Below are 26,745 nucleotides of genomic sequence, written 5' to 3' on the forward strand. Positions count from 1 at the left end.
GATGAGAGTCTGGGAATTCAGGTAAGGCTTGTCCAGGTCAGAGCCTGCAGGCTAACATTTGAGTTTCTTTGTTGTGGTCTTGAGAAGCTGCTCTTCTTCAGGAAACCTCAGGTTCGCTTTTATCTCTTCAGCTTCTTGGATCAATCTCACATCATGGAAGAGGAGGTGCTTTACTCGATCTACAATTCAATGTTTAGTCACATATTATAAAAATATTCAGCCACATCTAATAAAAATCAGAGACTTAAAAAAAACCTGCCATACTAATGACAACTGTCTAGCTAAGTGGGCATATAAAGTTGACTATCATAAATAACATAAATATATATTTGTATAAACATATATATATTTTTTTTCACCCAAAAGTAAATATGTAAGGTAACATGAATGATAATTAGCATAATTTAGCCACCTCACAAAATGTATCCAAAATGCGGAATTCTCATTTGCTGCTCTCAACTGTCTCAACTCTTCCAGGGCTCCCAGAAGGGAAGATCCAGCGGGCGCCTAGTCACACAGTTCCATTACACTCAGTGGCCTGACATGGGGGTTCCGGAGTACTCACTGCCAGTGCTGACCTTCGTGAGGAAGGCTGCCCAGGCCAAGCGCCATGCTGTGGGGCCAGTGGTCGTCCACTGCAGGTGAGTCTTGGAGATGTCGTTACAGAACTTCTTTGCTGATCCGTGAAGATCCAGGGAATGGCTTTTGCCAAACTAGAAATGACTTCATGTAACAAGGGAAGTGAAACCATATTCCCATCCTCGTAAGTATTGATCAGTAAGAGCGAGGATACTAGCCTCACAACTGGAAGGCTGAAGATTTCAGAGCAGCAGGTACTGGTCTGTCTGATTGCTGAATTGGATTTCAACTTATTAACTGTGAGATAGTCACAGCACCATTTTTATCCTTGAGCATCTATTAGCCACACACAACACCATAGGATGAGACTTAAAATGCTTAAGACAGTGTCCCTGTTCTGACATCATCTGTTGTAGAGTTATCATGCCAGGCTTATATTAGAGAAAGCAAGGCACTTAGACTTGGAGAAATTTAGCAAAATAACCTGACTTTTGAAAACTATTTTGGCCGTCAAATTGCTTTCTTGTTTTCCCAACTTCTCGAAAGTCATGTTGACTCTATTAGCACGTCATTGTTGCCCAGGAACCAGGGTTTCCAAGAGGAGACAAATAAATAGAAACAACATTATTACACACAAAAAAAGTTTGTACTAGATATGGTACTTTTATGTTTTGCAGTTAAAATAATGGCAGATAATACTGACCATGTGGCAGCTACAAAATCGCTTCCATTTCTCCCCTCACTGTTTGTGTCAAAGCAGTGTCTGCGCTTTCACAGAAGCGACTGTTTGCTACGCGGTTCATCTGACACATTCTAATCACCTCCTTGGACTTATTCTCAGATAAAGCTGGAGAGGTTGATCTTGAGGGTTTTTAATCTGGTGTCTTGACAATAAACTGAGGAAAACCGAAGAATGCAAGAAAACAACCTTCCGAAGGTCAGGGATTGTCTCCCAGTGAAGGGACAAGGACCTGGCTCTTGTGCAGAACGGGTGCTAATTCGCACTGTAGTACTTGCGGGGACATTTGAAAAGAATCTGTGCCTGAGTTTTGTCGCTCAGACAGAGACTTTGAAGAAGGCGGGTAATAATGGTCCTTTAGAAATGGCAGGAGTTGTGCTTTGTTCCTTGCGCCTCACTGAAATGAAATTTTCAGCTGAAGCCCCATCGTCAAATTCTTTTCTCTCACTGGTGTCAAAACCTTTGCAAACACGTCTACCTGGCAATGGAGACCCTGACCTTCGCCTTTCAGAATTTGCTGAAGCTAACGCTTTCATTTTTCTCAAATTAAATGTCTCCTTTACCTACTATGCCCTGATACATGATATTCCACTGTATATCAGGCAGCCAGCAATACCTATTGGAACTGTTTTTTAAACATCCCACAGAAATGGTCAGCTTGCCTTGCCGTTAGACTCAGCAGAAACAAAAGTAAACAAAAGTGAACATCAAGTATTCCCGTGAACTGCCACACTGTTGATAACTTCAGATTGCAAAGTTTATATCTGCCTTGTTTGCTTGGGGAAAGTAGCTGTGTTTTTATTAAGTGACAGCTAATAGTGACCTGCTTTCATGCTCCCTTTGTGCTTGACATGGAAGTGTTCCTTTCTTTTCTTCCCGTCAGTGCTGGAGTTGGGAGAACGGGAACATACATTGTGCTGGACAGTATGCTGCAACAGATTCAACACGAAGGAACCGTCAACATATTTGGCTTCTTGAAACACATTCGTTCACAAAGAAATTATTTGGTGCAAACGGAGGTATTATTATTTTTTTTAATATATTTTGGTTTAAAGTATGGAGGTGTCAGTAAAAGGTATGTTACCCTCTGAGGATGGCCATAAAGAGGGAGTACTTGCAGCAAGGGTAAGAAGGACAGGGATGCATTTGCATCAGTCTGAAGTGTGAGAGTCCATCAGTGGAGGATTGGCAGGGCTGTGGTTCTTCCTATGCTTGGAGAAGTGTGTGTTTCCGTATCTTGTTTTGGACTCTGGTAGCTGCATGTATCCTCAATCCTGGGAGCATTATTCTAATCTCTCCCTCGATGTTCTTATGGCTATAGTCTCTGTGTCAAAATTTTCCTCTTCTAATGTGAATGCCAGCTGAATTGAAAAAAGAAATTATATCTGCAGTGCCCTTATTTGCAAGACCATATTTAAAGTATTTTTGTGCTGAAGTGCGATTTGTCTATTAAGGAAATACAAATCAACCTATAACACTAAGTTACAGAGAAGTCATGAATAGGCCAGCTAAATTCTGCCCATTTTGTGACAAAAATGAAAGCTATATTTCATATGACCATAGTTATAAAAGAGAACCAGAGTGAGCAGAGCACTCAACATTACCTATGTTCACAAACACCTAGAGCTGATCGACACAGACAACTAATGGACTCAGATTCTTCTGTTAATAATGAATGACCATATAAAGAGAGCAGGACAAAGTTCACAAATCTGTGTGTTATTCTTTCCTGTTTTCAAATAAAAAAGAATGATTGTAGATTGAAAGCTATGATACGGCCTTAACGATAGCCAGAAATATATAACTAGTCCAAGACAAAAAAAACAAACTAAAACCACATTCCATCACTGAAATGACTTTCTGTCAGACCAGAGAAAAATCCGAGTAATGAAATATAAGAGAATCTTTAAATGCCAACTCAACGACAACCTTTGAACGCACTTGTTGTGGTTTGCTCTCTGTGACAAAACGCTGGCCAAAACCAGCTTAGGGAAAAAAGGGTTCATTTTAGCTTATAGGTTCCATTTCACCATCCAGGGCAGACCGGATGGAAATAGAGCAGAGACTGAGACAATGCTGATTCTTGCTTCTCCTGGCTTCCTCAGCTACCTATCTTATACAGCCAAGACCCTCCTGACCAGGGATGGCTTCACCCACATCCATTAACAATCAGGAAACGTGCCCCACCCCCAAGACACACAAAAAGGCACAGGCTAATCTGAGGAGGCAGCTCCCTGATCGAGCATTCCCCTTACCAGGAATATCTACTTTGTGTTGGGATGACAAGCACTTAACCAGGAAACCACTCTGCTCATACGTGACTGGCTTTTAGCCACCAGGGCAAGCCCACCGGAAGCGCTGGAGTCAGGGGAGTGCTCCTTATTGGAAACAAGTGAGGCTCAAGACTGCGGAAGGCAGTGGACTTGGCTTCACCCTCCCAGGGCTTCTGTTCCCCTTCCTATCCACCAGTATCAACAGGAGGCACGTGGAGGAGGAAGGAGAAGAAGTTGTTTCTGTCTGGGTCACTTCCCCTCCTGCCTGCCTTCCCACCAGGCCTCATTAGCAATCTTTGGCAGGACTGTGCACAACCAGTCTGTTGACCTCCAGCTTTCTGTCAAATCTGTACCTGGTTATCTGTCAGGATTGATGTAAACCAGTGTTTCTATTGCCATTGTTTTCTCAGGAGCAGTACGTCTTTATTCACGATACACTGGTTGAGGCCATTCTCAGCAAAGAAACCGAGGTGCCGGACAGCCACATCCATTCCTATGTTAACACGCTCCTCATACCTGGACCAACAGGCAAGACAAAACTAGAGAAACAATTCCAGGTGAGTTTTCTTGCTTAAATGCCTCTCGGGTGTCACCACAGAACTGAACGTCTCTGTAACCCGGCCTTCTCTAGTGGAAGAGCTGCCAGTGGAGCCAGAATAATGGCTTTGTGTTTGAACCATCCTTGTTCCTTATGATAGGTTACAGTGCCACACAGGAGATTTTAAAGAGATTCTTAATTCTGAGTAGCAAGAGGAAAAGTTGTCAGAAACCCTAGACTAACTTTGACAAATGCAGCAGACGCAGCCCAGGAAAGAAGGACACGGAGCATAACAGAATGAACAGACAGGACTTACAATACAAACGGGATAAGTGCTGTTTTTGCTTTGAAAAAAAAAAAAAAAACCAGACCACTTCAGCACAAGTGTAGTGGCTCAGGCTGTTCCTTCTACTCTTTGAAACAGCCTGTGTCTCACTTGAAACCCTCAGACTAGAGTAGGCCACCTACTTACAATAGCTTCCTCAACCCCAGTTTCTCCCACTCACCTGTCTTGAGGCAGAAAGCCAGTGGAAGGGGAGGTGTGCTTTGTTTACTCCTAAACTTCTAGAACACTAGCTCTCTGACTTTCAGAAATCACTTTGCAAAGATTTTAGAAAGTAGGTGTTAGCAGACCTGCCCCTCATATCGGAGAAAGTACAGATTCACGCTAGGAATGAGGGCTGCAATTTCCCCGCACACAATCCCGTGCTGTCTTCAAACTTCTCAGGGTTTCAAGAGAAACAGGGCTAATTTATAAGGAAATAATATCTAAGAAGAATTTAAAAGACACTGGGGAAAAGGTTAAGAAGCGTTAACCTTGAAATCCTTTACTCCTTGCTACTGGCCTGGCCTACAGCATAGGTGTGCTAAGGAACACCAATCTTCTACTTCTGACCTTCTTGGGACTGCGCTTTTATGTCCTGGGAATGAGAAAGAAAATTGGAGTGTGTCTTAGTTAGGGTTCCACTGCTGCGAAGGGATGCTAGGACCAAAGCCCCTCTTATAAAGGTCAACATTTAATTGGGAATGACTTACCTTTTCAGAGGTTTACTCCATTGTTGTCATGGTGGGAAGCATGGTAGCGTCCAGGCAGACATTGTGCTAGAGATGCTGAGAGTTCTACATCCTGATCTGAAAGCAGCCAGGAGACTGGATGTGTTCTAACAAGGCCACACCTCCTCCAATAAGGCCTCCTAATAGTGCCACTTCCTATGGCCAAGCATTCAAACACAGGATTCTATGTTGGCTAGGACTATTCAAGCCACCAAAGGGTGACTGCTGATCTCAGAACGTGTTTTCTGAAAGATGCTGTGCTTTCTTGCTCAACAGGCCTATGTGATCACAAAGGGATGCTTTGGAGAAAGTGCATAGACTAGGTTCTAGAAATAATTTTTAAAATGTAGGAGATGTTTCGAATTTCTTCTTGAAGGCACTTGTGCTATGAACTTTCCTCTTAGCACTGCTTTCATTGTGTCCCATAAGTTTGGGTATGTTGTGCCTTCATTTTCATTGAATTCTAGGAAGTGTTTAATTTCTTTCTTTATTTCTTCTCTGACCCAGCTGTCATTTAGTAGCAAGTTGTTCAGTTTCCATGTGTGTATTGGCCTTTTGCTATTTTTGTCATTGAGGTCCAGTTTTAGGCACAGGGGTATTTCCTGAGACTGATACTCCAACCAAGGACTATGCATGGAGATAACCTAAGACCCCTGCACAGATGTAGCACATGGCAGTTCAGTATCTAAGTAGGTTCCATTGTAATAGGAACAGGGACTATCTCTGACGTGAACTGATTGGCCTGCTCTTTAATTACCTCCCCCTGAGGGGGGAGAAGCATTACCAGGCCACAGAAGAAGACAATGCAGCCACTCCTGATGAGACCTAATTGACTAGGACCACAAGGAAGGAAAAGAAGTCCTCCCCTATCAGTGGACTTGGGGAGGGGCATGCATGCAGAGGGTGGAGGAATGGAGGGATTGGGATGGGAGGAGGGAGGGAACCACAGGGGGGATACAAAGTGAATAAAGTGTAATTAATAAAGAAAAAAAATTAAAATAAAGAAAAGGTGAAAAGATGTAAAGCATGAAATTTAATTTGCAATAACACCTTTTGCAGACATGAAAGGCTATCCCATCAACCTAATTTTAAAGCTATATCACCTGTTGTCAACATAATTCTTATTTAAGTATGATTTACCTACTACAGAGTCACATAAGAGAATTAATATGGATTAAGATGAATAATCCAGGATTTAAATAGAAATACAACTTAAATATTTAATTTAAAGTGAGATTTGACTTTCTTGTTCCTGTTCACAATATAAACCTTCTACCCCCCCCTTCGCCTGTGACGCAACTTTGTGAGCTGGGGTGGATGGGAAAGGGAGCTCCCCTTTTCTGAGGACAAATCTGATCTTGATGCAGGAAGGAGGAAGTGTTCAAAGACAAAATAGGGGCATACTGGGTGTGAAAACTTACCTGGAATCTCAGTGTTTGAGACATAAGGATTGCCACAAATTCAATGTCAGCCTGGTGTAAATGTGCACTGTCTTATTTTAAACACAATATTCATTCAAGTTCATACAGAAATAAGGGGAGATAAGAGGAGTAAAGAGAAGTCATGAGAGTAAGAGATAGTGAGGGAGAAAGGAATCCAAAGAAAGTAAGGTTTCAAGGAGAGAAAAAGAACTGAGATGACAGATGCTAATAACAAATGGAGTCCTTATAGAAAGGCAGTGGGGCTGAGCCATGGGGCACTGATGAGCTTTGCGATCCCTGATCCCTATGGCATTGAAGCCAGACAAGAGTTATAACCCAAATGAAAAGTGCACAGCAAGAAGCAGGCTGAGAAGAAGGAGAAGGGCACTAGAGAAAGAGACAAGAGGAAAAAGTACTGACCTACGTCTATGAAAATGTTCTGCTGACACCCATACTTTGCATACCAAGTTTCGAAACTAAATTTTAAAACCTGACTGGATTTGAGATATAGAGAAGAGTCACCTAGCTCTTTTAAAAGTTGGCTTTCTGAAGTCTGTAGGTATCGCTCGGCTGGTAAGATTGATTGCTGCTCTTCAGGGGATGCAGGGTCATGTCTCAACGCCATGAAGTGGCTTTCAGCTAATATAACTCCAGCTCAAGGAACACAATAGGCTCTCTATAGGCTCCTGAACACATGTGACATGCACGTAGAGATACACACAGTAATAATAAGAGTAATAATAATAATAATAATATTTTTAAAACTTGGCACTGAAAGGAGTAATAAAGACAGCTGCTAGGAAATAGGAGCTTAAAGGGTAGGACAGTTTTTATCTTGCTTATTTTGATTTTGGTTGTGTCTTAGTAAGAGATATCTGAGTTCCCTTTAGAAGTAGGGGAAGGAAGAAAATTGGAATTAGCAAAGATCCTTAGCAAGTACAAAGAGGTAGGATTAAGAACACAGGTGAAGGGGTTGGGGATTTAGCTCAGTGGTAGAGTGCTTACACTTGTGTGGCAAGTGCAAGGTCCTGGGTTCAGCCCTCAGCTCTGGAGAAAGAAAAAAAAAGAAAAAAAGGACACAGGTGAAGGAATGGGCTCTAAAGCAGGAAGACCTTTGTGGTTTGCAGAGCAGGTATGCATAGAAATAAATGTACAGCCTTTAGGGATGGCAGCTGAGAGCAAACACTAGTAACTCGGACAAATCTGTTCATTTTATAAAGAAAATATTTATTTTTTATTCACTTTACATCCTGGTTGTATCCCCATCCCTCCTCCCCTGCCAGCTTCACTCTTCCTCCTTCTCCCCTCCCCTTTGCCTGTGATGCAACTTGATTAGCTGGGGTAGATGGGAAAGGGAACTCCCCTTTTCTGAGGACAAATCTGTTCTTGATGCAGGAAGGAGGAAATGTCCACAAACAAAATAGGGACATGCTGGGTGTCATAGCTTACCTGGAATCTCAGTGCTTAAGATGCTGAGACTTAAGGATGACAAATTCAGTGTCAGCCTGGGGTACAGAGTGAGACCCTTTTTTAAATATTTTCTAAACTTAAAAACATACTGTAAGTGAGGGTGGGGGAAAAGGCAAGGCTTTGCCAGATATTTTTAAATGTCCAAATATTGTTTTTTTTTTAAAAAAAAGTCAGTGGAAAGCTAACCCATGTATTTTATGAAACACATAAATATTTGACACCAAGATATTGTGTGAATAAAACACTGACAGGGCGGTAGCAGTAAAGTAGCATTTAAGTTTCAGTGACTGAAAATCAACAGTATACCTTCTAGCATCCTGATGAAGGTTGTAGGATCATTCCAAAAATTAAATAACTACTTAACATTAGCAAGAATAAGCAGAGGAAATAGAGGTCATATGACCACAGCTGAAGCCATCAGGGATATCCTAGCAAGACTGAGATGAAGCATAGGCACTTCTGGGACATGCCTAAAAAGGGGGGTTAATTCAAAGAGCCCCTGGGATCAAACACATCAGCTATGTATCCATTAAATATTATCCTTTTGCTGAGCCATGTCAGTCAGTGTGTGTTTGGTATCTGGGTGAAGTGCATGAAATGACCTGCGTTTGTCTATGCCTCCCTTGCTCAGCTTCTGGGTCAGTCGAATATTCTTCAGAGTGACTATTCTACAGCCCTGAAGCAATGTAACAGAGAGAAGAATAGAACATCCTCCATCATCCCTGGTAAGTCACACAGGATCTTACAAAAATCAACTCCCCTCCCCCTTTTTTTTTATTTCCACAATAAAAGACTTGCAAGGCTTTTCATAATTATTATGTATACTAATTATGTTAAATCTTTTGTCACATTGTTCTAATTATACCCAGTATGTGACTATTAAAACTGGCTCCATCAAAAATGCAAAGCTTAACTTCAACAATCAGTTTAACCATCAAAGGCATTCTATGAGAAAAGCAACTGTACTTTGCATTGGGGGTTGTTGGGAGAGGGGATGGCTCAGTTCAGTGAGCATGTTCGCTTACCTGGAATGTTCTGTGTTCCAGTGGAAAGATCAAGGGTGGGCATTTCATCCCTGAGTGGGGAAGGCACGGACTACATCAATGCATCCTATATCATGGTAAGTAAGAAACATCATAGAAGAGCTTGCATGCCTGCCTGTTACCAGAATGAGCGGCAGAGAGGGCTCCCTGACGCAGGAACAGCAGCTGATGGGGGATGTCAGTCCAATATAATGGCTGTGGCACACAGTCATCAGTGGCCAGAAGAACAGCAGCACAACCTGATGTTTTCAAGTATGATAAAACTGAAGAAACCTCAATCAAAATAAATAAGTAAATACAGAGTTCCACATTCACCATTCAGAGATGATGAGGAGACATAAAACATAGGTACTCATTTACCAAGTCACAGATCTGGGGCAGAGACAGGCACAGAGCCCATTTCCCTAAAATTAGAACCCCAGGTTTACAGCACAGTTCTTTCCTATGTGCTGGGTTTGTTTGCACTATTGGACTTCTAAAGATGTAAAACCTTCCTTCTGTAAATTACTCAGCAATTAAAAACAAGGAAATCATGAAATTTGCAGGCAAATGGTGGGAACTAGAAAAGATCATCCTGAGTGAGGTATCCTAGAAACAGAAGGACACATATGGTATATACTCACTTATAAGTGGATATTAGACATACAATATAGGATAATCATACTAAAATCTGTACATCTAAAGAAGCTAAGCAAGAAGGACTACTCTTGGTAAGATGCTCAATCCTCATTTAGAAAGACAAACGGGATGGACATCAGGAGAGCGAGAAAACAGGGAACAGGACCAGAGCCTACCACAGAGGGACTCTGAAAGACTCTACCCAGTATGGTATTGAAGCAGATGCTGAGGCTCATAGCCAAACTTGGAGAGAATGCAGGGAATCTTATGAAAGAAAGGGGAGATAGAAAGACCTCAAGGGGACAGGAGCTCCATAAGGAGAGAAACAGAACCAAAATATCTGGGCACAGGGGCCTTTTCTGAGACTGATACTCCAACCAAGGACCATGTATGGAGATAACCTAGAACCCCTGCACAAATATACCCATGGCAGCTCAGTATCCAAGTGAGTACCCTAGTAAGGGGAACAGGGACTGTCTCTGACATGAGCTCAGTGGTTGTCCCCCTGATGGAGGACACAGAGGAGGACAATGCAACCAGTCCTGATGAGAGCTGATAGGCTAGGGTCAGATGGAAGGGGAGGAGGACCTCCCCTATCAGTGAACTTGGGGAAGGGCATGGGCAGAGAAGAGGAAGGGAGGGCAGAATTGGAAGGGGACAAGGGAAGGGGCTACAGCTGGGATACAAAGTGAATAAATTATAATATATAAATAATTAAAAACCTCCTTCTGCATCATGGTTGTCTGCTGCATGGATGAGTACTCTGCTGGCTTTTGTGTGTCCTTCATTACCACTTCAGGATAGTCAATCATGCAACTTGGCTTCAAGTGAAAGAGTCCTAATCTTCATTCCTAACCACTGTTCTAGCCAGCTATCAGAGAAATGACTAAAGACTGCGTGCGGGAAACAGCAGGCATATGTGCGATTACCACTGTCAGACACACACCATATTCCAAATGGGCCCATGGAGGTAGTAAAAGACCACACTGCAAGAGGAGAGTTGTGAGTTCAGTTAACAGTGTGGAAATCGTTTGACCCAGTTACACCACTTTCCAGGCTTCATAGGCACAACAAAAAGGAGCCTGCCTTTTCTTTCTCATAGGAGGGGCAGCCAGGGGGTCAGGACAGGACCTGAGGTGAGGGGGAGTGAGAGCTAGTATTCGGAAGCCTGGAGCCTGTGGATGATAAGGATTGTAAACTCTACCATGGATTAATACTCTTACATAGTGCAAGAGACACATACACAAGCCATTTTGGTGCATCTACTTCTAGAGGTTATGGTATGTCTTAAGGTAAACTCGTCCAAACACTTAGCTTAGAATACCCCAGTTGAATCACCTTTAAAATGAGGATTATAGTTTCTATCTCACAGTTTCCTTAGTAGGAAGAAAGCCGCACCTAGCATACAGACAGTGCTCAGCAAATTTTGGTTGCAATACATTATTATTTCAACATTCTATCTACAACTAAATACACTACTTTAACATAAAAACATGTTTCTCTATTTATTCCTATGTCGTTTATCTTGTCGTTGGTTTTGCAGGGTTATTACCAGAGCCATGAATTCATCATCACCCAGCATCCCCTTCTGCACACTATCAAGGACTTCTGGAGAATGATATGGGATCACAATGCCCAGCTGGTGGTTATGATTCCAGATGGTCAGAACATGGTAGGTCACTTCCTGTTCTTTTCTTATATGGAAAATATAACGTGATAATAGCCAGAAGCCTATCATACAGACAAGAGAAGTAATCTTATTTCCAGCTATTAGACTGATGTCACTGGAGTCATGCTTTGCTGGTCTGGAGTGGCTACACAGTTCCATTGGAAAAAAATAATTGATGAGAGAGCTAAGTGCAGTAAATATGTATTTGTGGCACTAATTAAGCACATCAGTAATGCAACCACAAATGACACCAGTTTTATGCTTTTATTTGCATTTTAAGATGAAATATAAAGCATTGTATTGAAATATCAGTTTAAGTCCCTCATTTTTTATTACTTTACTTACAGTTTTATGAAGGCATAGTTGATAACATAGTTACATCCTCTTTCTAATGCCAGCCAAGGTTATTTCATGTAGATTTGGTGGTAAAAGTCTCTTTATGAAGAAGAGATTTAGAAAACTTTCAAATGTATTCCATCAGGGTCTCCTACATGAATACAATGGAATAGAATCACACCCACCCCCAATTCTTTCTAGATTTTTCCAATGCACACCTCTCCCAACTTGATTTTGAATAACTCAGTATAATTACTGATGAGGATATAAGCATGAGTCTGGCACTATCCACTGAAACATGGACACACTACAAGTGCCCATAGTCCCAAAGAAGAGTGAATCTCCCTCCTCAAGCTTCTCTTACCTGCCAATAGCTCCTCAGCTAGGGTGGTGGCTCATAAGTTCCTCTCCTGCCCATGCTGGAAAGCTTTATTATTATTATTATTATTATTATTATTATTATTATTATTATCATCATCATCATCATCATTTAGAAAATATAAACTTGGAAAGACCTCTTCACAATATCAACGACAAGTCTACTCTTATTTCTATGTTTATAAAACCAAAAGAGTCAGTCAAAATTAATGTTTGGATTTGGATTTGGCATATATACTTAACTCCCAGACTCAGTTCTGTATCAGAAGTCACAGAGAGTTCAAATCATGCTAGGAATTGATGAGCCCTTGCTTCAGTCATTCTACTTAGTTGTCAGTTATAGAAGCAACAGGCTTCTCGATGGGACTGATGAGCCAAGAGCACAAAATAATAGGTTGGGTTGTGTGACACTCCATTTTATAAATAAATCCAATGGTAAGTTTTGTTATTGAAAGAAAAATGTATTTGAAATTTCTATGCTAACCAATTGCTCTTATTTTACAATCAGACCAATGAGGTATTTCATGAAAACCTATACTTTTCCTTGTTCTCTCTCAGGCAGAAGATGAATTTGTTTACTGGCCAAATAAGGATGAGCCCATAAATTGTGAAAGCTTCAAAGTCACTCTTATGTCTGAAGAACACAAATGTCTATCCAATGAGGAAAAGCTGATGGTTCAAGACTTCATCCTCGCGGCGACACAGGTGTGACAGGAACAGAGTAAAGGATGCACTTCTCTCCTGCTCACCTGTGACACATGTGGTGATGGGGGTCTTTATTCGAAGTGGAAATGGTTCCGATTTCTTACCAACTGAGATCATTCCAGGAATATTCCTTTACTTATCGTTTTTGCTTCCAAAATCTTACAGAATCTTCAAACTATTAATCTTTGCTAAACTATATAATATTTAACTTCAGTGTACACAGGAAAGCAAAATTTCTCTTTTACTCAAAATTGGTTGCTGATAGAACTTAGGGTGAAAACAAACAAACGAACTATATATAAATATTATATATATATATATATATAAGTTTTCAAGATATGGTTTCTCTGTGTACCCTTGGCTGTACTGTAGTCGCTTTGTAGACCATGGTGGCCTTGAAATCATAGAGCTCTTTCTGCCTCTGCCTCCCTGAGTGTTGGGATTACAGGCATGTGCCATTGCTCCCAGCTACAAAAATAATTCTAATTCTCTCTCTCTCCCTTTTTTTTTTTTTTTTGAGATTTTTGGTTTTTTTTTTTTTTTTCTATAGATGGGTATTTTGTCTGCATGTATGTCTGGGCGCCACTTGCATGCAATGCCCATGGAGACTAAAATAGGAAATCAAATCCCCTAGATCTGTAGCTACAGATGGTTGTGAGCCACCGTGTGGGTACTAAGAATCAAACCCAGGTCCTCTGGAAGAGCAGTTAGTGCTTTCAACAGCTAACCCATCTTTCGGGCCCTATTCTAATATCACATCACATTAATTTCACTTTAAGAAACTGGAGGTTAGAGGTTTATTTCATCAAGTGGCATAGTCTGGTTAGCACACAAAAAGTAAATGAGACTGGAGCTCAAAGTAGACCTCCACCCCCTTTCCAGATGTCTTCTTATTTGTTGCCTAATCTCATTCTGGCAATCTGTGCGCTTTTCTTTAACACTGAAGAGTTACTCTTGTAACTTAAAATGGAGCAGGGCAGACATATCTCTATGGCATGCTTTCATGGTTTACCAGCATTGATATGATTCACCCACAAACAAGATTTCTTCTTATAACTAAAAGGGAGGGGTTGGGAAGATGAATCAGTTGTTAAAGAGCTTGCCACTGAAACACAAGAACTTGAATTCAAGTCCAGGCACTAACATGAAAGCCAGGCAGAGCAGTGCACACCTGTAATCCCAGCACTGGGAAGCCAGAGGTAGGAAGATACCAAGGGTTTGCTGGCCAACCAGTCTCATCCAAATCAGTAAGCTCTGGATGAAAGATCTCATCTCAAAGACTATGGTAGAGAAAAATCGTAAGCATTTGATATCCACCTTTTACCTCCATGAGCACACAGGTGAACACATAGACACCCCAACACACAAAGAGCTAAAGAGGAGGTAACGTTTCGTTTTTATCCTGGCAAACTGATCTATTCGTGATTAATGTCTCATTGCAATGATTTTCTCCCAAGACAATGAGTAATGTACTTCCAATATAGCATGACTTATTTTTATCATCTAGCTTCAGTTTCCATTTCTCTCAGTTATTCTACTCATTATAAGCTGTCACTAGCCCAGTATTAGCATCTTATTTTTTTTAATAGTGATTTGTTCTTTCTTCTCATAGGATGATTATGTGCTGGAAGTAAGGCATTTTCAATGCCCCAAATGGCCAAATCCGGATAGTCCCATTAGTAAAACATTTGAACTTATAAGTATTATCAAAGAAGAAGCTGCTAACAGGGATGGGCCCATGATTGTTCACGATGAGTAAGTCTCATGATTCCAATCACTGTACACCTCTGGATATGTGCATGATTCTGCTGTCCTTGGATAAGCCTGATGTCTTAGGTCCATGTGCTGATTCAGCCATGGTGGATTGGCTGCTTTTTTTTTAATTTAACTTTTATTAATTACACTTTATACACTTTGTATCCCCCAATAAGCCCCTCCATCCTCCCCTCCTAATCCCACCTTCCCTCCCCCTTCTTCATGCATGCCCCTCCCAAAGTCCACTGAGAGAGGAGGTCCCCCTCTCCTTCCTTCTGATCTTAATCTATCAGATCACATCAGGAATGGCTGCATTTTCATCTTCTGTGGCCTGGTAAGGCTGCTCCCCCCTCAGGGGGAGGTGATCAGAGAGCAGGCCAATCAGTTTATGTCAGAGGCAGTCCCTCTTCCCATCACTATGGAACCCACTTGGACAATGAACTGCCATGGACTACATCTGTGCAGGGGTTCTAGGTTATTTCCATGCATGGTACTTGGTTGGGGTATCAGTCTCAGGAAAGACCCCTGTGTTCAAATTTTCTGGTTCTGTTGCTCTCCTTGTGGAGTCCCTGTCCTCTCTAGCTCTTACTATTTCCCACTTCTTTCATAAGATTCCATGCACTCTGCCCAACAGTTGGCCATAAGTCTCAGCATCTGCTTTGATAGTCTGCAAGGCAGAGCCTTTCAGAGGCCCTGGGATTGGCTGTTTTTTATCATCAAAGGTGACAGAAAACATCGTCCCTTCCTTGTAACTACTGGTGATGGCAGAAGACTTATGTCTGAGCGTGGGAATCTGCTCTTATGTCTTATAGTGGAGGCATGTGTTGATGTGAGACAGTGTTCAAGCACTGGACTTTTATAGGAGCTAACACATGGTATGTCTCAGCTATTTACTTCTTGAGAAAGGAATAAAAATGACTGTTCATTGGTGTTTTGTGTTGTTGTTTCTCTTTTGCCTAAAAGAGAAACCTTTATTCCATGATTTTTTTTGTTTCTATAACAATGAAAAATGCTAGAATTGTGTTATATACCTATTCCATAAGGTATATAATTTATATATTATATCCTCAGTCAAACATTTTTTGCCTGCCTCTTTCACAGAATAAAAATAACACGGTATTTTTAAACAGGAAACTATTTCATAAAGGATCTTGTTTTTAATGGTGCATGTGACACTATCTCCAATTCAACCATAACTCTATGCACAATAAAGAGAGACGAGCCATTTCAAGGCTGTGTTACAATTGTATTCCATGCATCTGAATGGAGTCTGCCCTTTCTCTTTACCATAAGGCACGGAGGAGTAACAGCAGGGACTTTCTGCGCTCTGACAACACTTATGCACCAACTAGAAAGAGAAAACTCCATGGATGTTTACCAAGTAGCCAAGATGATTAATTTGATGAGGCCAGGAGTCTTCACTGACATTGTAAGTGATGACCCTCACTGTTCACGGCTGAAATTATCCCTCCCTGGTTGTTTCTAAAGTGTTGTTTTATCACATGTAAGGAAGGTCACAGTGTCACAGTAGTTGGTAGGTAACATTAGCTAACAGCATTCAAGCTGAATTACAAGTCTGCACCTTGCAGAAGACTAATAGATTTAAAAAAAAATTAAATCCCTCCATGCCTTTTTACAGGATTCATTGTGATGCCTAAAAATATCTTTAGTAGAATTACCAACAAACTCAACAAACTGAGTAGTTATATTCCTGAGGTTCAAATCGGGGCTTCACAAAACATACATACATACATACAAATATCGAAGACTTAAATGTTAGAACTATTTACTCTTTTTTTCAAGCCAAATCCAGTTTCTGAAGTTAACAAATAACTAATTCTTGGGTACTTTTCAGAGAAAAGAGACATGTCAAGAAAGAGACACAGCACTTTTGGTTTCAAGGTTTAGCTTAGAAATAACCTGAAAGATGTTATTGTTGTGGCAAAATAATAAGAAGCTGGTGAGAGTCTCAGGTGGATTTCAAAGTCCTGATATCAGGGTCAGCTTCTTAGCTGAGTACAGATGAGGGCCCCAGAGAGATCACTGGGGAGCATGACACCCCTTTCTTCAAGGCAGACCATCAAGCTAGGAGGAATGACAGCGTGAAGAGCATTTGGTGAGCAGGGTGTCTGGTGCAGGGCTGTTCTCTGGTGATAATACAGCCATTGCTGAGCTCTTCCCAGACATAGACAGAAGCATTTGGTTACGTGGCAATTAAATAAAGGAAAATAAGACACTTAGTTATGAGGGTTGGGGATATAACTCAGCAAAATGCTTCCCTAATATGCACAAGGAGCTAGTTTTGATCCCTACTGCCACAGAAATTGGAAATACACAACCCATCTTTGATCTTGTCACGTGGGAGGTAGGGACAAGGGGATCAAAGTTCATCCTCTGCTACATAGTGAGCTCAAGACCAGACTCAGATGTATGAGAAAAAAAAAAGAGAGAGAGAAAGGGGAAAGATGCTTCTTTTTGTAGAGCTGTAGATGTTGAACACAGATTAAACCTAGTTGTAGTATCTTCCAACTCCAGGAAACAAGGGAATAAGAACTGAGTGATTATTACCGTGACATATTAGGCTTCTCTAAATTCAGTGACTATTCACTCATTGCAAAGCGATTTTGGCTTAACCAAACAGATTCAACCAAATGTAGGTCGTGTACCTCAGCTAAGCCCTGTCCCTTCCATGAACAGTGCCAAAGTGCATCTGAAATCATTACTGTTTTTGCAACCCCCTGTCTCTGTTGAGCATCCTCTGTGTAATCTACCTTTCTGTGTTTTCTAGGACCAGTATCAGTTTCTCTACAAAGTGGTTCTCAGCCTTGTCAGCACCAGGCAGGAAGAGAATCCGTCCACCTCTCTGGACAGCAATGGGGCGGCTTTGCCTGACGGAAATATAGCTGAAAGCCTGGAGTCTTTAGTTTAACAAAGAAAGGGGGAAGGACAACTCCCATCCAATCACTGCTCTCCTCTTTCCAAAATTAGAAAAATGAGTCCGGTTCTGTTATCTGTTTACTTCCCATGACCTGACGGTAATTCATTCTGCTGCCAAATTGACACCATTAACAACGTGTGCCTTTTTGAAAGACTTCTTGTAATTCACTCATTATGTTTGAACTAAAATGATTGAATTTTACAGTGTTTCTAAGAATTGAATTGTGGTATTTTTTTCCGTGTTGATTTTAACAACAACAACAACAAAAATCGATTTATAGATAATAGGAATCACCAACCTTGAAAGATGTTTGTTTTTAAGTGTCAAATTTTTAGCTGTATTTGTGGCAATCATCGGGTTTGCTAGAAATATAACTTTTAATATAGTAGGCTGTAAGTAAACTACTCTATCCCCGATGATATTCAACATTTTACAACTGCAGTGTTCACCTGAAGTAGGACTGATAGTGACTTATGTAAATACGGCTCTGGTGTCTCCATGGACCAAATTTATATTTATAATTGTAGATTTTTATATTTTACTACTGTGTGAGTTTTCTAGTGGTGTACTTGAGTTTAATGATGTAGCTTATTCTCTGGTCATACTTACTCTACATGTCTTCTAAAACTGTATTGTGTTATCCAATAAACTAACCCTGTCTCTGCATGTCATTTTAACTTTTGTGGAAAATAGAAAACCACTTGTTTTTAAAAGATGTTTTTATGAGAATAATACTTTACCAGACATTCCTTAAATGGTTTTTATCTGAGAAGTTGCAAAAATAAATATAAATATTGCCATTAACTTGTGTTCACTTATGGAAAGTGGTGGTAACTGATCTCTAGTAGAAAATTGTGACCATGGGTTCCACTGAGAAATAGACAAAAAGCCCAGAGAAATGGGACAGACCATCAAGCTCTGGTTCCCAAACTGTTTTTCCTGTGATACACAGGAGTCTCACAAAATTTTATGGTTTTGAGCTCAACACAGCAGCTGGTGCTGACCCTACAAAATGTAGCAATAAACTATTGGGACCCAGTTACTGAAGAAGTGGAACCATTATGTACTACTTCTCTCTTGTGGGATTGCTGTGGCCTGAATATGCATGACTCCCAAAAACCCACATGTCGACATTTTCACTCTGAGGAAGACACAGAGAAGAGGGTTCATCATGGTGAGGAAAGCATAGCAATAGGAGCAGAAGGCTTATGGTCACTTCATATATCTAGGCAGGAAGAAGAAGAGAACAGGAAGTGGCTGTAAAAGTTCAAGGCCCACCCCCATGACTCACTTCTTCCAGACGGGGCTTTACCTCCTAAAGGTTCCTTAACTTTTCAGAAGGGCACCACAGAGTGTTTAAACACAAGTCAATGACGTTCAAACAGCAATAATGTCCTTAAACAAAAAAGGAGACCTGAGAGAAATCCCTAGAATCTTTTGCTACATGAGATCAAGTGAGAAGACCACAGCTGTGCATTAACAAAAACAAAACCAAACAAACAAATAAAAAACAAGCTCCTGTGTGAGCTTGGGAGAGTATGTCCTGCCACTCTTCAGCCATGAGGTATTTTGGGCACAGGCGAGATGTCTTCTTTCTCCAGAGCTGGCCCCAAGGATATGAGAGCAGGAGAGCTGTTCCTGCCCTTCATCAGCTACATCACTCAGGAGGGCAGGCCCTGCGCCTCGCCTGGGCAGCATAGTAGAGCTGGCCCTGAGGACAAAGGCATCGAGCCAGGAGAGCTGTCCCTGCCCCTTGCCAGGTGTAGCTTTGGGTGAGCTAGCTGGGGCAGTGCTGAAGAGCTTGCCCTGGTGTTAAGGGTAAGGGAGAGCTGGCAGGCTGACCATCTCAGCTGCCACCCAGGTCCAGATCCAGAGCTTTGAGTTGGTCCACCTCAAATCTACCTCATCTTTGAACTACTGGAGTGCATGAAAGGGCCAGCTCTGCTGATCCAAAGCTGCAGGGTCTCTATGACACAAGGTAACACAGGAAAACTGAAAGGAGTCCTGGTGAGGATCCTGTATTGTTAGGATAGCAGAAGCCAGAGGCCTTGGACTAGACCGATGACTCATTGCAGTGAACATTTGCAAGTAAAGATGTATGGACAAAAGGGAATAATGTGAGGCACACTGTGACACACTACAGCTTCCATTACGAGATGTTTTCTATGCTTTGTTTTTGTTTATTTTTTATTTTTTAGTTTCCTTTTTGTGGTTGGGGGAGGTTGCAAGGGCAGAGGACAGATAGGAAGAGATAGGGAGATGAGCGGGATTGGGGTGCATGATGTAAAATTCAAAAAGAATCAATAACAAGTTTAAAATAATAATATTAAATAACTAAAGTGAAACAATTTTAAAAATCAAGGATTTTTTTTAGACCTTGAAACTGCCAGCATCTTGGCTGGCCTTGGCCTTTCTTATTTCTAGAACTGTGAAAAATAAAATTGTGTACTATATGGACACCCAGAGAGCATGGTGTTTTATTCTATTAGTCCAAGCTGGCTATGAAGAATTATCAAAATGCTGCCACGAACACAAGAGCACCAAGATATGTGCCAGGAAATGATGGAGCCAAGCTGGGAGTTAGAAGCATCTGGATGTACCACAGAGTCCAATCTAAGGAAAAGTCAATCTAATCAAGACAGAAAACAGCCTGGGACCAAAAAGTCAAACATCTCAGAATGAAAAAAGGAGAGAGATACTATGCTATCATTAGGAGCCAAGAGCTGTGTAGAACTGGGAGGCAGAGAAACAAAATCATAAATTAGCCAACTTGAAGCAGTCTCCTGCCTCATCCAAAAGTATTTAGAGGACACTGGCCCCTCAAGCTCAGGACCTAAAGCAGAGAGGTAGAGAAGTGACTTTTAAGCCACTTTCTCCCAATTTGTGGTTTCCAGAAAATCAGCAGCATCTATTGGTCCAGCTTTTGTTGCTATAATGAAATGCCCAAATCTGAGCACTTTCTTTTTAAAAAGATGATTATTTATCTCTCTGTTTAGGAATTTGAAAGTACAAGATTTAGTGGCCCTACCAAATCAGCCTATAGTGAGAGCTCTCCTGTGTGTATATATACACATACAAATGTGGGTGGTGGGGGAAGGTGGCATGATGAGGTAGAAAGCAAGGGAGGAGAGAGATCACATTAACCCCAAGAACAATTCCTTCTCTCAAGCTCCCCCTTGAATGGGTAGCACCAGCAAGAACTTGCTCTAAGTCCCGCCTCTTAAGGAGTCCACCATCATCTCATCACAATACTGGAGACAAGTCTCTTACAAATGATGCTTTGGAGAACACTCAGACAGACCCAGACCATAGCACCTGCATACCTCCTAAAAAAGCACAACCTAGAGGCCCACACAAGATCTACTGTATCAGCAACTCAGAGCAGGACCCAAGTCCCAGGCATGCTGAAGCCAGCGTGGCTCCTCAGTAGCCCTTCAGTGAGCATCCAGTTCCCTTCTGCAGCATTGGGACAGTTTCACCAAGTCTCTAAAATCCAGGTACAAATTTTTGTAGGTTTATCCTATATTATATGTCTAGTACCCACTTATAAGTGGGTATATAGCATGTGTGTGACTTTCTGTTTCTGGGATACCTCACTCAGGATGATCTTTCCTAGTTCCCACCATTTGCCTGCAAATTTCATGATTTCCTTGTTTTTAATTGCTAAGTAGTATTCCATTGTGTAAATATACCATAATTTCTGTATCTATTTCTCCACTGAGGAACATCTGGGTTGTTTCCAGGTTCTGGCTATTACAAATAAAGCTGCTACAAACATGGTTGAACAAATGAAACCTACAAAAATCTGCACACCTAAAGAAGCTGAGCTAGAAGGAGGACCCTGGGTAAGATGATCAATCTTCACTCAGAAAGGCAAAAGGGGCAGACATTGGAAGAAGGAGAAAACAGAAAACAGGACAGGAGCCTACCACAGAGGGCCTCTGAAAGATTCTACTCGGCATTGTATCGAAGCAGACACTGAGACTCATAAACAAACTTTGGGCAGAGTGCATGGACTCTTACGAAAGAAGGGGGAGATAGTAAGATCTGGAGATGACAGGAGCTCTACAAGGATAGCAACAGAACCACAGGGGTCTTTTTTGAGACTTATTCTCAACCAAGGACCATTCATGGATATAAACTAGAACCCTTGCTCAGATATGGCCCATGGCAGCTCAGTATCCAAGTGAGTTTCCTAGTAAGGGGAACAGGGACTGTCTCTGACATGAACTCAGTGGCTGGCTCTTTGATCACCTCCCCCTGATGGGGGAGCTGCCTTGGCAGGCCACAGAGGAGAACAATGCAGCCAGTCCTGATGAGACAGGTTAAGCTCCGGTCAGATGGAAGAGGAGGAGGACCTTCCCTATTTGTGGACTTGGAGAAGGGCATAGGAGAAAATGAGGGAGGGCGGATGGGATTGGAAGGGGATGAGAGACGGGGCTACAGCTGGGATACAAGGTGAATAAACTGTAATTAATATAGAAAATAAAAATTTAATTAAAAATGTCAAGGTACAAGTCATAAGCTTCCTCATCCTTATTCAGTTTTACATCTTTCCTTTTAAAGTAATAGCCACTAAATGGCCGAAAACAAACAAAAAACTCCAGTAAGTTTGCACATCAAACATCCCAAAATGTGGGAAAACAATTCTTTATGGATTTTAAGAAAATAATTAAGTGTCACATCTTCCTGTGAGGAAGGCCCAAGGCTAGTTTTGTATTTCTAAGTTGTTTTCCCAGCACGCTGTCCTACTCTTGTTTCTTCCATCATCATTTGATCTGATTTCTTCTTAGTCTTTCTTCCACCAACGCAGTTTCAGAGGTGATGAAACATCTTTTCCCCCTTTAGGTGTTCTCATAGTGATGTCCCTTACAGAGTCTTGTCTGCTGGGAAACGGTCATGTAATTAACACACATGACAATGGAGCAGCTTACAAAGGTTTTTCACATATGTCTTGAGACAGATTAAAACAAAAGTATGTGGAAGATATGGAATTCTTTCTTCATCCCTCAGACCTTGACTCTTGAGATAGCATTACACTCCAAGACAAGTCAAAAATAATGAAGCTGGGTTGAATTGGTAAGATGAGCCTCCAGCAGTCATTTCTATTCATTACTGAAACTTCGTTGTTTCATTACATCTATAGCTGTTTCCACAGTTTAATGTAATATCTTATTACATAGCTGCGACTTCATTATGTTTACATATTCTTTCGATATTGAGAAGTGTGTTTTGTTACATATCCTTTTTGGGCCTACCATCAAGTTTGCAAATTATTTCACCTGGAAGACAAATATTCTCACTGCATGATATTCTGGCACAATATAAATCTCCCTATAGTAATATGTTGAGACATTAAAGTGGGTAGCTTTTTTTAATATTAGTTACAGTTTATTAACTTTGTATCCCAGCTGTAGCCCGCTTGTATCCCTCATTCCCTCTCAATGCCACCCTCTCTCCCATCTCCTCCCTGCCCCTTTCCAAGTCTACTGCTAGGGGAGGTCCTCCTCCCGTTCCATCTGACCCTATCTTATCAGGTATCTTCAGGACTGGCTGCAGTGTCCTCCTCTGTGGCCTATCAAGGCTGCTCCTCCCTTGGGGGTGGGAGGTCAAAGAGCCAGCCATTGAGTTCATGTCAGAAATAGTCCCTGTTCCCCTTACTAGGGTACCCACTTGGATACTGAGCTGCCATGGGCTACATCTGAGCAGGGGTTCTAGGTTATATCCATGCATGGTCCTTGGCTGGAGAATCAGTCTCAGGAAAAAACCCTGTTCCCAGATATATGTGGTCCTTGTGGAGCTCCTGTCCTCTCCAGGTCTTACTAACTCTCCCCTTTTTCATATGATTCCCTGCACTCTGCCGAAGGTTTGGTTATGAGTCTCAGCATCTGCTTTGATACACTGCTAGGTAGAGTCTCTCAGAGGCCTCTATGGTAGGCTCCTGCCCTGTTACTTGTTTTCTCCTATAAAGTGAGTGGCTTTAAATATTGAGGTAAATAAATGAAAAATACTACATCAGTGTTAAGAATCTAAACAAACATCCTTGGCCTTAAATTATACTTCACAAGTGTTTTCCCCCTCTTAAACTCCACAAGGAGAGCAACAGAACCAGAAAATTTGAACACAGGGGTCTTTACTGAGACTCATACTCCAACCAATTACCATGCATGGAAATAACCTAGAACCCCGCACAGATGTAGCTCATGGCAATTTAATGTCCAAGTGGGTTACATAGTAATGGGAAGAGGGACTGCCTCTGACATAAACTGATTGGCCTGCTCTTTGATCACCTCCCCCTGAGGGGGGAGCAGCCTTACCAGGACACAGAAGATCACAATGCATCCACTCCTGATGAGATCTGATAAACTAGGATCAGAAGAAAGGAGAGGGGGACCTCCCCCATCAGTGGACTTGGGGAGGGGCATGCATGAAGAAGGGGGAGGGAAGGTGGGATTAGGAGGGGAGGAGAGAGGGGTTTATGGGGGGATACAAAGTAAATAAAGTATAATTAATAAAAGTTTAAAAAAGATAATTTTCTTTAAAATGAAAAACAAGATTTGAAGGAATAAGGAAAACATTGCATGAAATAAAAATGTTTTATTTATTACATCCTTAACAAAAAATTATAACTAGTCCTTCACCAGTGACAGTTTCTAAACAGTTCATAGACACAGACTGACCTTAGAGAAACTTCTCTGATAGGCTAATTTGAAATGTTTCCCTCCACAGTTGAACACATGCTCTCAGATTCCTGCTATCTTATTTCTATCCTGTTGTAATAGCTCTGCATTATCCACAGGGAGAAGGCTGATGCAAAGAATTTTTACCTTTGTTGCGAACTCATTTAATGTCTCTATATTAAAAAATTACTAGCATCAGGATTCCCAAAATTATGGTACTAAAATAGCAAAGGCTATTACTACACTTAGTACTTCAAGTAATTTCTTTAAACATGGAAAGTTGAAATTATGCATTTTTCTGTTTTATTAATGTGTTGGTTATTTGATTTTAGAGAGTATTTAATGAGAAACCTTCCCTAGATTACCGATGTGGGATTCTAGTTTGAAGCACAAGAGAACACACAAAAAGGCTGCGGGAACTCTCTAGAGAAAACACAAAATTGAAGCCAAGAAGAAAGGCTGAGTTGTGGGAGTCAGTGCTGTTCACCGAAATCTCCCTGCCACTGTCCTTAGGGCACCAACCTAGGGTAGATTATTTTTATTTATTTTTCCTTTTTATTTTTTTATTTATTATAGTTTATTCACTTTGTATCCCAGCTGTAGCCCCTTCCCTCATGCCCTCCCAAGCCTACCCTCCCTCCCTCATCTCCTCCCATGCCCCTCTCCACGTCCACTGATAGGAGGGGTCCTCCTCCCCTTCCCTCTGACCCTAGCCTATCAGGTCTCACCAGGACTGGCTGCATTGTCTTCCTCTGTGGCCTGGCAAGGGTGCTCCCCCCTGAGGGGAAGGTGAGCAATGAGACAGCCACTGAGCTCATGTCAGAGACAGCCCCTGTTCCCATTACTATGGAACCCACTTGGAGACTGAGCTGCCATGGGCTACATCTGTGCAGGGGTTCTAGGTTATGTCCATGCATGGTCCTAGGTTGAAGTATCAGTCTCAGAAAAGGACCCTGGGCCCAGATTTTTTGGTTCTGTTGCTCTCCTTGTGGAGCTCCTGTCCCCTCCAGGTCTTTTAGGGTTATTTTTCAAAAGCCCAGCTTAGTTCCATCTATGTCCCTTGCCAGTCATCCAATTTACCAGTGGAACAGACCGCCCTTGTCACCTGGACAGTTTATGACTACCATGGTTGAGTAGCAGAATTCAGCTTAGCTTGCATCTAACTCTCTTGGGATGTTTTCTTGGAACAGTGCCACAAGGCTGTGACACAAAACCATGTAGCAATGAAAAGAACCTAAGGTCCTGACACCGGCCTTCAGCTGATAACCAGAGCCAACTGACCATCTATGACGTGAGACATGTTGAAATAAGGTCTCCTGGTCTCCATCAACATGGCCCAAGCAACACTTCCTGGAATAGACAAGCTCTTCACACTGAGCCAGGCACAAACTGCATAGTGAGAAACCAAACAAGCTGTTGTACTTGGGGACTGATTAAAATAATAATAATAATAATAATAATAATAAAAGAAAAAAACCCAGAAGTTCTTTGGCAACTAGGTCATCTTTTAAAACATGTTTAGGTTATTTTTTTTTAACTTTTTACCGATTCTTTGTGAATTTTACACCTGTACCCAAATCTCACTCATCAACCTCTCCCTCCATATCCGTCCTCAGCCCTTGCAACCTCCCCTCAAAAGAAAACAAATAAACAAAGCTATCTTGGTGTGGAAATGGCAGTGTGTCACTGTGTGTCACATGGTATAAGAGCATGAAACAGAAATGTCTTATTACATCCCTAACAAGAAATTAGAACTATTGCATCACCGGTGACAGCTTCTACACAGTTCTCACCACAGACCGACCTTAGAGAAACTTCTCAGACATCTTTTTTCCCCAGACATCTTTACTTGCAAATGTTCGTTACATTGAGTCTTTGGTCTGTTTGAGGCTCTGACTTCTGCTCACTATCAATACTGGATCCTCACCAGGACTGCTCTCAGACAGCCTGTCATTGCCCTGTGCACATCAGAGATGAGGTAGATGTTGGGGTCAGCCAACTCAAAGCTCTGGGTCTGCACCAGGGTGATGTCTGTGTTGTTCAGTCTGACAGCTCTCTCTGCTTTGCCCAGGCGAGGGGTAGACCCAGGTCCCCTGCTTGTGGCAGCCGCCAAAGGACAGAACTGTCTCTTCTGCTCTCCTAGCATGTGGGCGGCTCTCCAACACTGTCTCTCTAGGGTCAGGTCAGCTCTCCTGCTTTCAAGCCCTGGGGCTGGTTCACCCACGCCCAGGCCACTAGGGCCAGCTCTAACTCACTACCCAGGCCAGGAGTCAGACCTGTGCTTTACAACATCTCTTCTGCTTTCTTCCCTGCACAAGTTCAATTCCATTTGGTTTCTATCCCTTCTAAGTATTTCTTTCAACCTGAAAATAATTTTTTTGCCAAAAATTTGCTAATTCAACAAGATGTAATTTTTTTCCCCATGATTGGTGCTGTTCTGCTTTCATGTTGGGGCTGGAGAAATAGATCAGTAAGTAGCGTATTGGCCATTCAAGTGTGAAAACTTTGATCCTAGAATTTGGATTCCCTCCCCCCACCCCCCACTCATAT

The 26,745-nt window shown here is 41.7% G+C and overlaps 1 protein-coding gene across 5 annotated transcripts in view; it reads left to right on the forward strand.

Annotated features, from left to right (window-relative positions):
• Ptprz1 (protein tyrosine phosphatase receptor type Z1) overlaps nucleotides 1-18,319 on the forward strand; it is a 176,399-nt gene extending 158,080 nt beyond the window's left edge. For all 5 annotated transcript variants that reach the window (XM_060373873.1, XM_021656742.2, XM_021656743.2 and 2 more), the window contains 10 exons: nucleotides 478-641; nucleotides 2,202-2,337; nucleotides 4,002-4,148; nucleotides 8,705-8,798; nucleotides 9,120-9,193; nucleotides 11,278-11,406; nucleotides 12,676-12,822; nucleotides 14,435-14,577; nucleotides 15,871-16,006; nucleotides 17,366-18,319. In XM_060373873.1, coding sequence (XP_060229856.1) covers nucleotides 478-641; nucleotides 2,202-2,337; nucleotides 4,002-4,148; nucleotides 8,705-8,798; nucleotides 9,120-9,193; nucleotides 11,278-11,406; nucleotides 12,676-12,822; nucleotides 14,435-14,577; nucleotides 15,871-16,006; nucleotides 17,366-17,506 — 1,311 coding nt within the window. In that variant the 3' untranslated portion in view covers nucleotides 17,507-18,319. The remainder of the gene's footprint in view (nucleotides 1-477; nucleotides 642-2,201; nucleotides 2,338-4,001; nucleotides 4,149-8,704; nucleotides 8,799-9,119; nucleotides 9,194-11,277; nucleotides 11,407-12,675; nucleotides 12,823-14,434; nucleotides 14,578-15,870; nucleotides 16,007-17,365) is intronic.
• Nucleotides 18,320-26,745: the final 8,426 nt, after the last annotated feature.

The sequence above is a fragment of the Meriones unguiculatus genome, chromosome 21 (assembly GCF_030254825.1).
Source record: "Meriones unguiculatus strain TT.TT164.6M chromosome 21, Bangor_MerUng_6.1, whole genome shotgun sequence".
Classification (NCBI taxonomy): domain Eukaryota; kingdom Metazoa; phylum Chordata; class Mammalia; order Rodentia; family Muridae; genus Meriones; species Meriones unguiculatus.